The sequence below is a fragment of the Ammodytes marinus genome (assembly GCF_949987685.1).
Source record: "Ammodytes marinus genome assembly, chromosome: 20".
Classification (NCBI taxonomy): domain Eukaryota; kingdom Metazoa; phylum Chordata; class Actinopteri; order Uranoscopiformes; family Ammodytidae; genus Ammodytes; species Ammodytes marinus.
In genome coordinates, this window is record NC_137224.1 from 3,045,720 (window position 1) to 3,062,055 (window position 16,336).

The window sequence follows — 16,336 nt, forward strand, 5'->3', positions numbered from 1 at the left end:
TTATTTATGGTAGGCAGACGGGAAAACCCTGTTTATGAATAGTACTTAATCACAGTTTACTTTGCTTCACCATGGTCATATTACCATTACTCATCTGACATGTATACACTACCTCATGATGCATCCTACCATCTCTCTTTCACCCCCTTCCTAAAAATCTGCACGCGCAGCTGGCATGTGCTAGAAAATATGTTTAGGACTGCATGCAATGGTGTCATAAAAACAGCGTTTGGTCCAACTACATCTATCTGTCTGTCTGTCTGTCTGTCTGTCTGTCTATCTATCTATCTATCTCTTTCTCTCTTTCTCTCTTTCTCTCTTTCTCTCTCTCTCTCTCTCTCTCTCTCTCTCTCTCTCTCTCTCTCTCTCTCTCTCTCTCTCTCTCTCTCTCTCTCCCCTGATGACTGTTGAAATGCAGTCATCATCAGTATATGTGTGTCCTTACTTGCCCCCGTTGAAATCCATATCAGGGGTCATTGAGTCAGTTTGATATTCGATAACCTAACTGATGGAAAAATGCCTCTGAAGGAGTTTCCAGACATGGACTTAAGCCCCGCCCCCCGGAACGAATTCTACTGGCCGTTCTGGAACCGTCTGGAACGTAAATAAGAAATCCCGTGTTCCTATTGGCTGGGAGGGCTCGCTGCGTTCTATACTGGTTATCATGACAACACTAGTCCACTGGTAGAGAGGAGAGGAGTCGTTGGGACGCGGTGGTCATTTTTTGAAGAGACCCCAGAAAACATTGAAAAAGCAATCATGAAGTTCGTTCGCTTTATGATGAAAAACGCCGCCATGGCCGCCAGCGTGCCTAAACAAATCGAACATTTCTCTAAATTTTCTCCTTCTCCACTTTCTATGAAGCAATTTCTGGACTTTGGTGAGTATTGATAAACCCCGCTTCGCGTTTCTGCACGTATAGCCTAGCAAGGTAGTTTATGTGAAGTGACCATAAGCGGTTGTTAGCGCTATTTGATAATATATTGTATACTATCCAAATGCATGTTTGAATGAATGGACAGCTGCTGTATGTAGGGGTGTGTGTGTGTGCCCTGTAGCGATGTTTGGAGCGTAGTGCTAACAGTGCACAAATGTTGCATCAGGTCTGTCGCGAGCTCAGACTGCACTGTGAACTGTTTTGGCCTCTGCTCTGAATATAGATAGTATATAAAGCATGTGAAGGACTCGTTTGAAATGCATTGCTCGTCATAAATAATAATAAGTGTCTCTCAGCAGCTTGCAGATTAACTAGCCTGCCGTTCAGTGTGCAGAGAAAGCATAGATAGATAGAGAGAAAGTCAGGATGGCACACGTCACAAATAGCCAGACAATGTTTTTTTTGTGCAGACCAACAACCAAATATTCTGTTCAATAGTAATAACATTAATAATAATTTAATGTAAAAATATATAACATTGAAATAAACATTAACAAAAATTAAGGCTATTATTTTATTAGGTTATTGGGTATGTAGGCTATGTGTAGGCCTATATAAACTGTATGTAGGCCTATAAACTGTATGTAGGCCTATATAAACTGTATGTAGGCCTATATAAAATGTAAAACAAGAAAGGAATTGCAAAAAAACTACCTATACGGTCAAAAACTCAAAACACAGCAATGGCTTCAACACTTAATTTGTTGATTTTCTTTCACCTTATAGATTAATCACTCTAGCTCTAATCATTGTTTGTCTCAGTGTTTTTAGCTAATGGATAACTTATTTTCATTCCTTGTCTGTGTGTGTGTGTGTGTGTGTGTGTGTGTGTGTGTGTGTGTGTGTGTGTGTGTGTGTGTGTGTGTGTGTGTGTGTGTGTGTGTGTGTGTGTGTGTGTGTTAACCCAGGTTCCATCAACGCCTGTGAGAAAACCTCCTTTGTCTTCCTGAGACAGGAGCTTCCAGTCAGACTGTCAAACATTATGAAAGAAATCAACCTGTTACCGGACAAACTGCTCAAGACCTCATCAGTGAGAATGGTGCAGAGCTGGTGAGTCTGTCTGTCTGTCTGTCTGTCTGTCTGTCTGTCTGTCTGTCTGTCTGTCTGTCTGTCTGTCTGTCTGTCTATCTATCTATCTATCTATCTATCTATCTATCTATCTATCTATCTATCTATCTATCTATCTATCCATTTTTGTGGTGTTATGATTCAAGTTACAACAACAACTGTCACCTGTGGTTTCTGGTGCTATGTTGATTCATATGAAACAACAGCACAAACACATTTCTTTGCTCCCTAAATAACTCAAACCAGTGTAGCAGGGAGTGTTACAGTCACAGCTGTGGTGGTGTTTACTGCAGTGTATTAGTGCGGGTTTATTTAGCCTCTGTAGCTATTCTAGCAACGTCATGCTGATTTAGAATTACAAAAGCCGCCTTTGACCAAGTTGTCCTCCTTCCAAATTGCACTGTGCGGTAGAGAGAAACGCTGGGGAACGCTCTCTGATATGAACTTTACCCTAGTTTCACTTTATTTTAATTTAATTTAATTTCTTTCTATATTTTTTATTTTATTAATTAATTTATTTTATTTTTCTAATTAAAGGGACACTGTGTAACATTTTAAGTAATTTATTAACTTAAAGGTGCAGTGTGTAATATGACATCATCAAGAAAGTTCTAGAAAATTCTAGAAAGTTCTAGAATGCAACGCTCCCTGGGTAACCCCACCCCTTTTGAATAATAACAACATAATAAGCTACAGTGGCCTTCAAGGACAAGAACAATTCTAAATTCTAAACAATGCACCTGATGACATTCCAACCATGACGCTTCCAACATGGCGGCGACATATATGAGATCCTTTCTAAGGGAAAAAAATGATTCTAAAAATGTTTTTCAGCTATTATGCACTAAATTAAACGTACTTATGGTTATTATAATTATTTTCTACAAAGTCTGCTAGGAAATAAAACCCAACATTCTACACACTGCAGGTTTAAATTAATATCCTCATTCATAAATATGTCTTTATTGTTGTAAAATCACCTCTGCCAATAATCGGAATTATCCTCCTGTGCAGAGAATTACAAATATTAATATACATTTTTTACATTGAGAGGGTAAGTCTTATGGAGGAATTCATGTTTTTTGAATGTCCTTAGGTGCATTGTTCAGAATTTAGAATTGTTCTTGTCCTTGAAGGCCACTGTAGCTTCTGTTATTATTCAACCAGGGAGCGTTGCATTCTAGAACTTTCTAGAACTTTCTTGATGATGTCTTATTACACAGTGCCCCTTTAAAGGTGCAGTGTGTAATATGACATCATCAAGAAAGTTCTAGAAAGATCTAGAAAGTTCTAGAATGCAACGCGCCCTGGGTAACCCCACCCCTTTCCAATAATAACAGAAGCTACAGTGGCCTTCAAGGACAAGAACAATTTTAAATTGTAAACAATGCACCTGATGATAATGGCCGCACCCATAGCTTGGCCCATGGTATGGAGAAATACGGAGATATAAGAGACCCTTTCTAAGGGTAAAAAAAAATATTCAAAAAATGTTTTCAGCTATTATGCACTAAATTAAACGTACTTATGGATATTATAATTATTTTTTCTACCAAGTCTGCTATGAAAAAAATCTCAAAATTCTACACACTGCAGGTTTAAGCCTATTTTTTCTTCTTCTTTGAATTATTATTATTATACTTTTTTTTTTCTTTTTTTTTAATCTTTTCCTCAATTCAAAGTGTCCTCAAGCAATACACTGAAACCCAACATTGCTGCCAGTGTTTTTGCAGGAAAAAACTGCATCTAAAAAAAAATACATTTTAACATCCATAATAAGTCCAAACAATTCTCACTGGTCATTCATGTGTTGTGGACCAAGTTGTCTTCATTCCAACTCACTGTGCAGTAGACAGGAAGGAGGGGGTTGCCTCTCTCTCTGTTATGAACTTTCCCCTAGTTACCCGTCACATGTCACGTGACTGTGTTTTCAACTGGGTCTCCCTTTCATTGCTGTTGTAACGGACTGCAGGGCCTGTTTTATCCATGAACCTTGACCAATATATTCCCCCAGGCTGATTTTAACTGTATGTTTTGCATTGAACAACACGTGTTAATGTATGAAAATTGTGTTTATGATGATTTATGAGATTATTATTATATTTTTTCAGGTATATTCAGAGTTTAGTGGAGATCCTTGAATTCCTGGACCAGAATCCAGATGATTTCAAAGTCCTGGGAGAGTAAGTTTCTTATTGTCACTTGATACATTATTCTGCATCTTTTTTTTAGAAATGTTTAAATAAATATGCAAAATTGGCAATAATCTGCTATGCGTAGATTGGAGAAATTGTACAGGAGAAATATACAGAGACAAACAGACAAGGTTTAGTTAAATTACATTTTGGACCTTTTATTTATGCAGAAGAATACATGTTATGGAAGCAAAGTAGCTAAAGATTTAAAATTAGACCAGTTCTTGACAAAACAATGATTTTGCCTGGTGTGTCTCACTCTAAGCTGTGTGCTAATGTCAAATGTTTGGGAAGCAAATGCAAATATCTAGATACAAACAAACATACAGCTTTTCTCTGTATTCTGAACACATACATCCTACATACATTTCCGTCTGTCTTCTCCTTTATATTATATTACATACACCTGGATCCCTATAAAGTTGAACAGTTTAATATGTTGCTGAAGACTCACTTTTGTTGCATTGGCCTTTAACACAAGTTGAGACTTTGACACTCCTAATTTTTTTTCATGTATCTTACATGTTGTTTTTTATTGTATCTTGTGCAGCACTTTGGTCAACTGATGTTGTTTTTAAATGTGCTATAGAAATCATTTTGACGTTGACTTTTATATTTGATTTAACAGTCTATTTGTCCCTTCCTCCCCAGTTTTGTGGACGCCTTAGTAACCATCAGAAACAGACATAACGACGTGGTGCCGACGATGGCGCAGGGCCTCATAGAATACAAAGACACGTTCTCACAGGACCATGTGACCAACCAGAACATACAGTACTTCCTGGATCGGTTCTACATGAGCCGCATATCCATCCGTATGCTCATCAACCAACACAGTGAGTAGAGCATTTAGATGTTACTGTTTACCGTGGCTTTTAATTAAAGGTGGAGTCAGACAATTTATTTATTTATTTTTTAAGAGATTTTTTTGGCATTTTTTTTAATGCTTTATTGACAGTGCAGAGAGACAGAGGTGAAATGGGGCAGAGAGGGGAGTGACATGCAGAGAACGACCGCGGGTGGGAATCGAACCCGGGTCTGCTGCTGGGCCCGGCCCGGGAGGGGGACGCCCTACCAACTGAGCTAAAGGCGCCCCCGGAGTCAGACAATTTTGAGACTTTTTGTAGTTAAAATCAACTTTTTGTCAATATCAGTGAATATCTCCTCATGATCACGACCTGTCTGTATTGTGTGTGTGTGTGTGCGCTGATAAAATATCTGGTGTTCGTACACACCCTTAGCAATGTAAACTGGTACATTGCTAGCCACCGTGGACCTCCTTTGTTTACATTCCCTTAGTTTACGTGCCTGAGAGCCTAGGCTGTGTTTTTACTCTGGATTTTTTTTCAGTGCACACACAGTATGGACAGGTAGCAAGGCAAGGCAAGGCAAGTTTATTTTTATAGCACAATTCAAACACAAGGCCATTCAAAGTGCTTTACAGGGGCAAGATTAAAATACATAAAACACATTAGAAGACATTTAAAAGAAAAGTCTTCAGACTCGATTTAAAAGAACTGAGGGTTGCAGCAAACCTCAAGTTTTCTGGGAGTCTGTTCCAGGTACTTGGTGCATAAAAACTAAAAGCTGCTTCTCCTCGTTTAGTCCTAACTCTTGGGACTGTAAGTAAACCTGTCCCAGACGACCTAAGGGCTCTGGACGGTTCATAACGTATCAGCAGATCAGTAATGTATTTTGGCGCTAAACCATTTAGTGCTTTATAAACCAAAATCAGTATTTTGAAATCAATTCTTTGAGTGACAGGAAGCCAGTGTAGCGGATTGTGAGGAGAATATATATAGATTTTCTCCAGAAGCATTCTCCAGAATCGCTGACTCCACCTTTGACATGGTTACACAACTCCCTTTTAATCTGTGTGTACTTTGCAGTCTCACTCTGTTCTTTGCTGTTTCCTCACATACTGAACTTTTTCTGTCTGCTAAATTAACATACAGAATGAAACAACTTAACAACTGGCTTTTCTAAAAGTCAGTGACACATTACATTCTGTTACATAACATTAACTAATTTTCTAGTAAGTGAACACAAAAGAAAACAGTGACATTGCCAACATAAGATTCTAAATTGCCATGTGATCTCTATGATGATATTATGCGAGTGTGTGTGGAGGTACTGTTCAGTGGGACAGAGGTTGTAGATGTTGTGATAGTATTGTAAACTGATACTGCACTAAAACCCCCATTATACTTTAATGAACTTAAAGCAGAGTCTCATACTTGTCTAACAGCTTGTTTTGGCTTCTGTGTTTTCTGTCCCTTTGCATATTTTATCACTGAAGTAACATTTCTGGTGTTATCACTTGGCCTTGGGTGTCACAACTTCAATATGTTCTGGGCCCCAGATGAAATGTCCCAGCTGAGTTGAGACATACCAATAGTTGGCACCAAATTCTTTGTCAGATTCTCAGTATGTTTTAGTACTTAGTTCTTTGATTGCAAATTTGCTTTTTCAATGACATTTTTTGGTATTTTTTTTTTTAAATACTGTTATTGCAAAGAGATGTACTTTTCATAAAGTCATGTAAATAGTCATTGTAATATTACAATATTTTGCTAATTTCTTTCTCACATTATACTCTATACACCCAGTGAACAGCACAATTTTTTCTTAGTAATGCGGTCAAAAGCACAAAATAAAATCAATTATGGCTTATTTTGTCATCTAGATACATTGTTAGTGTATTTTCTTTTGAATAGTTTTCTCTCTCTGTGCCCTCTTTAACCTGCTGTTATCATTTCTCTGCAGCTCTTGTATTTGACGGGACGACCAACCCGGTCCATCCAAACACCATCGGCAGCATCGCCCCGCACTGTGACGTCGGAGATGTAGTCCAGGGTAAATATCTGTTATTTTCAAAATAAAATGTCTTAGATTAACTATTTTAACCCTCTTGTTGTGTTCCGGTCGAATTTAAAAAGTATTCTCTATGAAATATAATAATCTTTATTAAGGACTCAGATGGTCCACTTACATCCAACATACACACACACATAGAACACATTAAAATACATTACTCAATAAAATACTGTACTAAAATAGGTAGTTAGTTTAATCAGGTTGTTATAAGGATCCATCTGAGTATAAGTTACAAAATAATCCAAACTTCTTTTTACTCAAAAACGAGTTGTATGAGTTAGTAAATAGTTACAAATATGTGAATTTTCCATCTTTTAAATTTTTATGATTACTACTTCAAAATGTTATTGATTTCTTTGTATTGTAATGATTTTATATTTACAAACTATATATAATTTTTTTTTCTTCATATTATTATAATCATAATTTCTGACACTATTATCTGTATTTTGTGTTTTTTCCCAGATGCTTTCAACAGTGCCAAGGGGCTGTGTGACCACTACTACCTCCACTCCCCTGATCTGGTGCTGCAGGAGATTAACAGTAAGCCAATACACACTGATTGAATCTAGTTAACACACACAGACAGACAGACAGACAGACAGACAGACAGACACACACACACACACACACACACACACAAAGTCAATTTTTCACTTCTTATCTCTGCCATTTTAAAGGCCCTCTTGATCTGTTCAACAGATTTTAAACAAAGAACAAATATAGCCAAGTGTTCTGTGTGTACATACAGTGTGTGTGTGTGTGTGTGTGTGTGTGTGTGTGTGTGTGTGTGTGTGTGTGTGTGTGTGTGTGTGTGTGTGTGTGTGTGTGTGTGTGTGTGTAAATTACCGTCAGGCCATATGGTTCTGAGAGGGCCGCTAATTATAGCAACGCAGCTGCAGAAGTGGCTCGGCTCGATAAGTGCGAGTGACCGCTTCAGACGACGCTGAGACACACACACACACACACACACACACACACACACACACACACACACACACACACACACACACACACACACACACACACACACACACACACACAATCTTTCTCCTCCATCCACTCAAACTGTTAAAACAAGGGCACAGCAGAATAATTGCCTCTAATCGATTTGAGCCACTAGTGTTGAGGATGATGGATTTTAAATGAAGTCGGTGAAATGAAAATCCCTGTAAAACCAAATCCACAAAATCCTTCTGACTGTGTAATATGGGGGAGTGTTAGTTGCATGACAGTAAAGCATCTGAAAAGAGTTATAGAGCAGATTCATCAATCCAAAATTAAAGATATTGTCATTTAAGTCACAGAAATTCCCTTTAGATGATGCTCTGCTCTATGCTCTGGTTCTTATGACATAATAAGTAGTTTGAACCAATCACGGCAGTTCTCTGCACGAAAACAATGACTGTTCCCATGGAGACTGTTTGATACGGCCACGCCCACACCGTCCTGTCAAACGGTCTAGACAGTAAAAAGCTGTTTTTTTAAATACGTTTTATAATATTTTTGGACATTTATTGTCAATTTGATTTTTGTAAAAGATAACTGAGAGACCCTTTGATATTTATATATGGATTTTTTTACTATTTTAGACCAGGTTTACAGGAGCTTTAAAGGCCTACTTCACCGGTGGAAATATGAAGGTGGATTGAACTCTGAGATTCTTTGTAGTATAAATGTGCAAAACATTTTAGAAATCAGTTCATCCTAGCCTGAGAAAAGACAGAAAAGGGTTAGGATTAACAGGACAGCTGGGCCAAGGGAAGACTGAGGGAAGAAAAACCTCATTCATTATATTTATAATAGTGATTTTATAATGATAGGAAGTCAATTCAGTATGGGTAAAGTATTCCTTTAATAAACGCTATTTTCCTTTTTTCCTCTTTGCAGACAAGAATAAGAACCATCCAATCAGCATAGTGTACGTGCCCTCTCACCTCTACCACATGCTGTTTGAGCTCTTCAAGGTAAGACACATTTTATGGCATTCAACTATAACCTTATGAATGACAATAAAGGGTAAGAAAAACTTGTTAAATGTGTTATACAGTTGGGTGGGTGGGTAGGGGCGCTCCGGTGGTGTAGTGGATAGAGCGTGTACCATGTTGGCTCCGGCCTTCGCTGCAGTGGGCGCGCGTTCAAATCTGACCCGTGGACCTTTACTGCAGGTCATCCCCCCTCTCTCTCTCTCTCTGTCTCCCCATTTCAACTCTGTACTATCTAATAAAGCTTGAATATGCCCCAAAAAATCATATTTTAAAATGTGTTGTATTTTGTGTTCTGCAGAATGCAATGAGGGCCACCATAGAGACGCATCAGAGCAGCAACAGCCTTCCTCCCATCCAGGTCATGGTTTCTCTGGGAGGCGAGGACATGACCATCAAGGTGAGTGTGTGAACGTTACAGCACTGCTTCAAGGAAATGAAATGGGAAAAATAAATGTTTGTGGTTATTTTGGCACAAGGGACACTGGTTTACGTCAAGTCCTAACACGGCTTTCCAGTCTGTGAGGCATAGCTCTCTGTTTGGTGTTTGTGTATGGTGTGTGTGTGAGTGTGTCTGTGTGTGTGCAAGTTCTTCCTCCTTGAATAGTCACGTACGCATTTATAACAGGTTAAACAAAGAGCTTTGAAACTATCAGTAGAGGTGAATGGGCGTGTGTTTGTGTGTGTGTGCGTGCGTGTGTGTGTGTGTGTGTGTGTGTGTGTGTGTGTGTGTGTGTGTGTGTGTGTGTGTGTGTGTGAGTGAGTCTGTTGATGTCTGTAAGCCCTGTGTGGACCAACACATTTTTAAACCTGTTAAGATTAATCTTTTAAACTGTTATTGTAAGTGTTAAATAAATCAATTATACAGCCATATTGTAACATACAATAACGTGGTATGCCTTTTGCTTTTAAACTAAAAAGAGTACCACCACCCAAATCTATCTATAAACCAACTCTTAATGCATGTATTTTTTAATTTTTCACTGAAAATTGCACTCAACCTTATTTTAGGCTGTTTTTAATTTAATTTTCATTTAACTTGTATTGTACTTAATTTCTTTACTGTACATGTATTGTAAGCCTATATATTTTTTACTATATTTTGTTAAATCTTATATGTCAGTTGTATTCTTCCAAGTGTGTTGTAGGATTACAAACAAAGTAATACTTTCCTTGTACAGTGCAGCTGCCTGTGTTACTGTAGATTACACATGACATGTAATATCCTGACCCTTGAGAGCCTGTTATGTAGCCACTTCCCCCTCTGTGAGGCTCCGTGCCTGTTGGCAGAGGGACTGAGCTCTGATGAGATTTACTACCTGGGCTGTATGCCTCCATAAACCTGCTCCTGTCACCATGTGGTACAGGGATATTTTGGTCAGACTGCCTCTTGTTTCTCATACACATACTGAAATAATAATATAATAATATATATTTGATTTATATAGCGCTTTTCCCGCACTCAAAGCGCTTTACATAGGAGACACAACAATAAACAAACACAAGGAAATGACAAGTTGATGGGGCGGGAAAGGGATGTATGAATGAATTATTAATGACATTTTTATTTTGGACAATTGGAAAAATGTATCAAAGAATAACAAAAATTAAAAAATTAAGACAAAAAAAAATCAAAAGCCAATTTCAACATAATGGACACCAGACCCGAATACATACAATATACAGTATAATACAATGTTCATATATTACAATATACAAAATGTCTCTGTCTCAGCAATGTTCAATGACCTCACAGTATCTCTGTCTGTGTGTCTGTCTGTCTGTGTGTCTGTCTGTCTGTGTGTGTGTCTGTCTGTCTGTCTGTCTGTCTGTCTGTCTGTCTGTCTGTCTGTCTGTCTGTCTGTAGGTCAGTGACAGAGGAGGTGGAGTTCCCTTCAGGAGGATTGAGAAACTCTTCAGCTACATGTATTCCACGGCTCCGGCCCCTCAGATAGGAGAGGACACACGGCCGCCGCTGGTGAGTACAAACACAAGCTGGTGATGTGTGGTGTGAACTAGCTATTAGTCACTATAGTTTACTCCTACTTATGGAGAAAAACTAATGTAGTTTTATTTGTTTGTGTAAAGATGCTGTTAATTGCACCATATGCCATGTGGTTGCCTTTCTGTGCAGCCCACAGTCATTTAAAAGGCCCATCTAGCCTTTTCAGAACAGACTTGGTAAAAGTGTTATTCATAAGTATGTTTTAATTAGTGTATAATTGCTTGAAATATATATACTGTATACATATTTGTTTATTACCTTTTTAGAATGAGTTTTTTATATCTACATAGGAGCGGGGCGCTGAGGCCGCCATGTTGCACCGCCATGTTTCTACAGTAGCACAGAACAGACAAACTTAACGGCCTTACACCTTTTTATATAGTGTTTGTCCTGGGGAAATGAAGAAGAAGTACTATAGAATAAATAACTAAAGACATCTTCACCTCATCACTTGATATTGTGGAAAGACTTGAGACAGTGGTGGATGGTGCCATCTTTAATAACAACTCGCTTCTTGTCCTTGAAGGCCACCGTAGCTTCTGTAAATTCTGCAAGTGAGAACGGTTAACAAAGGAGCATTGCAATCTAGAATCTCACCACTAGATGCCTCAAAATACTCCCAATATTACACACTGACTGTACCTTTAAATATCTAAACCCTGACATTCATAGAGACCTTTACAATACCCAAAGGCAGCGTACTTGACATAATACCAGTTTGTCCCGTGGTATGAGCGCTGGTGTTTGCTGTACAAAGCCTTTCCTAAACCCTTCATCCCCTCTGTCTATTCCCAGGCTGGCTTCGGCTACGGTCTGCCCATCTCCAGACTCTACGCCAAATACTTCCAGGGAGACCTGCAGCTCTACTCCATGGAGGGACTCGGCACGGACGCTGTTATCTACTTGAAGGTGAGCCGGGGGGGGCATGAAATAGTGTGAAGAGATGCTGCCAAGTCTACAGTGTATTACAGGGAGTGTGTGTGTGTGTGTGTGTGTGTGTGGGGGGGGGGGGGGGGGGGGGGTGGGGGGGGGGTGACTTGTGTGTGTGTGAGGTGAGCCAGAGGGGGGTGGTGGGGGGTGGGGGTCAGGCATGAAATAGTGTCAAGAGATGCTGCCAAGTGTATTACAGGCAGTGTGTGTGCGTGGGGGGAGGTGTGTGTGTCTGTGTGTGTGTGTGGGGGATGACTTTTGACATGGTATTGTTAGAGAGACTTCGAGGAACTTTTAGGTGTTTATGTGTCTAAGTCTAAATTTACCTCTGATGATCATGAATACCCTGGAACAGCAAATCAGACCATCAGCCAAAGAATACTATTTTTATATTTTTATTCATGCATTTGCTGCATTACAATTTCTCTGGAACTCAGACCAAACAATTTACGGCAGGCAGACAGGAAAATCTTGTGTTTATGAATTATATACTCAATCAAAGCTGACTTTGCTTCACCATGGTCATATTACCATTAATACTCCGACATAGTCACATTTAAATTCATTGCCTCATGGCCATGCGTCCTGCCGTCTCTCTTTCACTTACTTCATAAACAAATGCACGCGCCGCTTAGCAAAGATCTGTAGGACAACAGGCTCTAGTGTGGTAAAAACACTACCGCTTTGGTCCAAAGGGGGGCGCTAGAATCAACACAAACTGAAAGTTCATCGTTGCTATTTTAAACACACAATTAACCGTTTAGACCTGTTAAACCAGTATGTTTTGTAGAATATTTGTATTTGAATCTAGTCTTTTTTTCTCTCTAGGCGCTGTCCACAGACTCCATAGAGAGGCTGCCGGTCTACAACAAAACCACTCTGAAGAACTACAAAGTGAGCCAGGAGGTCGACGACTGGTGCATACCCAGCAAAGAGCCGCTAGACCTCAGGAACTATCGGGTCGCCAAGTGAAACAATGCGCTCCGGTTATTATTATACCACACACCATGATGACACCTTCAGAATTCCCCTTATTCATATGTCAGGGCAGATGTGGAACTATTTTACCACTGAAATAGTCGCAAAAATCTCAAGATAAGACCACATAAGACTAAAATGTCCTCATATTTCAGTCTTGGTCGTAGCAGTAGCATGCTAGTATGCTAATGTTGCTTTTAAACCCCTGTCAAGCTATTGGGATTCTTCATAAGAAAATAGTTATAAACAGCTACCAACAGAGATTTATCGTCACAATCACCTGCTATGAAATCTCCAGTGTTGGAGACAGAGGCAGCACCCAGTAGGTTTATATTGAGATGTCGTGAGTAGGAAAACTAAAAAGTGGGAATACTGTATATGTGGACCGATGCAAAGTGACATAGGAAAGGTCTGAGTATTTCTAGTTTAAAGCTATAGTGCATAACTTTTTCAAATGAATCCATGTTGGGTACATTCAAGCCATCGCCAAACGAGTTGACACAAAGTTGATTAAGCCCTATCAGCTCCACAAAACTCTCTCTGTATTTCTCAGTATGGCAGAGCTGGTGTCAACCATGTGTGCCGTCAGTGTTGTTGTTGTAATTAAAGAATTCACGCACTATAGCTTTTAGACGCTCCAAATGCAGTAAGGTTATGCAGAAGATGTTTTAAGGAGCTATTCAGTTGATCAAGTTGGAGAAGGGGGTGGGAACCTGTTTTTAAACAATGCGAAGAGGGGGACCCTTTCTTCAGTAGGACATTTCACCCAAGCCTTACAGTAGCAACCTCACCCAAAGGCCCATTTTTCAGTGAAAATACTTGAACTATTTAAAATAACAATCCATGTTGCACCTTGTTGAATTTTTAAGTTACTGTAATGTTATACAGTCGAAGTCTGTAGATTGATTAACAATGATTTGTTTTTGCCTTGTGATGTGCATGGCTGTTTGTTTGGGCTTTTTGCTATTTCAGCCTCTTAAAGCAAATGTATTCCTAGTGTTTCGCGCTGAGTGATAAGATATAGAGTTTATCTTAGCATCAGTGCTCAGGGCCCCAAGCTCTCTCTCTCTCTCTCTCTCTCCCTCTCCCTCTCTCTCTCTCTCTCTCTCTCTCTCTCTCTCTCTCTCTCTCTCTCTCTCTCTCTCTCTCTCTCTCTCTCTCTCTCTCTCTCTCTCTCTCTCTCTCGCTGCGTTCCAATCCCCCATTCTTCCCTGCTATTTGGTATGGTAGTAAAAGATTTAGGATGTCCCAATACATGTGGTCAAAATGCCCCATGCTTAAAAATACCTGGATGTCCTACTACATCCGGACATGATTTTAAGTGTGGAAACCAGCATGCTATTTGGGCGATTCTGACCCACAATCCATTGCGCACCCGAAGTTACATCACATGGACTGAGCCTCAACCAGCAATGCGACAGATGTATAGCCAAAAAGCAAGTTCAAGGCACGATGTTATGATGAAATGAAAATAAAATAAAAGTATGTCCCAATTGTAGCATACTGCATGCTCACTACATACTTTTTATGATCAGATGTAGTATGTAGTATAGCAAAAAGAAAGAGTATGTGATTTTGAACGCAGGGAGAGTGTTATTAAAAACCCCAGAAGGCAGCGTATGTCATGTTTGAGTTATCTGCTGCTACTGTTCCACTGTGCCATAGGAGGAGAATAGAAATGAAAGCCATGGGTCCATACGTGTACAAAATACACACTTTTCTTTTTTGTATTAAATGAATCTTTATCATACAGTGTGTAACGAAAGGTTATTTTTATAGCTTCACTCTTTTTTGGGAATGAAATGATTGTACATAATGTAAATACACTCCAGGTAAATAAAGAAAGAAGGAACCACTTCAGTACAACATGCTTCTTTTGTGTTACTTGCTCCTTAACCCTTCCTATTGTCATTGGGTTCAATCTGACCCCATTCAATGTTTGACACATCTAAATAGTTGACAGGGTTGATTTTGCTTAATATTTGCTGACTTTAACTAATTGTATGTGGAGAACTGGGTTAACTCAAAATAATGTTCAATGTCATGTACAAATACAGCAATTAAGAGACCAGTCTGGATTTTTCTTCAATCTTCATCTCTACATTACTTATTGAAAATGCTCTTTAATGACAAAAAAAAGTATTGGAATATGGTAGAAATGTTGTCAGTAGTTTATATTATAAAACCAAAATGTTCATTCTACTCAAACATATGCCTATAAATAGTAAAACGAGAGAGACACTGAACATTTGGAGTGGTCTCTTAATTTTTTCCAGAGCTGTATATACGCATCTGTGGCTGCTTTAGCTGTTTAACGCATCAGAAGTATCAATAGAAATCCATGCTTTCTCTCATGCCGTTCTCATTAAAGGAATACTTCAGCCATACGGAACCAGCGTTCTATCATTATAAAAATCACTATTATAATATAATGAATGAGGTTTTTCTTCCCTCAGTCTTCCCTTAGTCTTCCCTTGGCCCAGCTGTCCTGTTAATCCTAACCCTTACTGTGATGTCACAAGAAGGAAAACGTAGGGTTAGACAGTCAGTGCGTTTACATGCAGACTCATAATCGGGTAACTAAACGAATAAGACTTCAACAGGACTTTTAAACTGCATGTAAACACCTTTATCCGATCTACTTCGCACACAAATCGGCACGATAACGGACAAGAGATGTCGGATAAGAACACCTAGATAAGTCGTTCGTTGTCGGCATTCTCTCTGCATGTAAACAGGGATCGGACATCTCATATCGGACTTCTCGTTCTGTGCTTGTGTGCCTGCGCGTAATAGGCTACACCATGGGTTGTTGCCGGAAGAGAACCGGACGTGGCTCTTTCAACACTTGTTGAAAGCATGGTTGAAAGGGCTACAGCGCCACCTAGCATAGTGGAGACAGCCATGCATTGGACATTTATCCGATATCTTAAAGGCCATGTATACTCAGACAAGTGACACGGTCCGTTCGAGTGTCTTGTTCGATATATGTGATAATCCAATCTAGTTGTGCCATGTAACCGCACTGAGTGAGACCATAAAACACTCTTTCTGCCTTTTCTCAGGCTAAGATGATCCGATTTAATTTTTTTTTTTTGCACATTTATACTAAATAGGATCTCCGAGTTCAATACACCTTCATATTCCAACCGGTGAAGTAGGCCTTTAATGACAGTGAAACGCTGCAGGGCCGACAACAGTGAGACAAACTTACACTATAGCCTAACAGTAGCAAATGTCAAGGTGGATTACAATTTTGAACACTTTTTCTTTTTTAGATCATGTAATAATCTAGCAGCTAAAGGGCAAGTTGTCTACAGGGACTTCTAATAATACACAGCTTCTGTTGGCCTTTATATGT

General features: G+C 39.2%; 1 protein-coding gene across 1 annotated transcript; it reads left to right on the forward strand.

The window, feature by feature from the left end:
- Positions 1-759: 759 nt before the first annotated feature.
- On the forward strand, positions 760-13,381 carry pdk2a (pyruvate dehydrogenase kinase 2a; the record flags this gene model as incomplete). The annotated part of the gene is made up of 11 exons (XM_080048771.1): positions 760-880; positions 1,846-1,987; positions 4,117-4,188; positions 4,852-5,036; positions 6,967-7,056; positions 7,543-7,620; positions 8,968-9,044; positions 9,364-9,462; positions 10,930-11,040; positions 11,863-11,976; positions 12,826-13,381. 11 exons carry the CDS (start codon positions 760-762, stop codon positions 12,967-12,969), a joined length of 1,233 nt encoding a protein of 410 aa, XP_079904897.1. The 3' UTR covers positions 12,970-13,381.
- Positions 13,382-16,336: the final 2,955 nt, after the last annotated feature.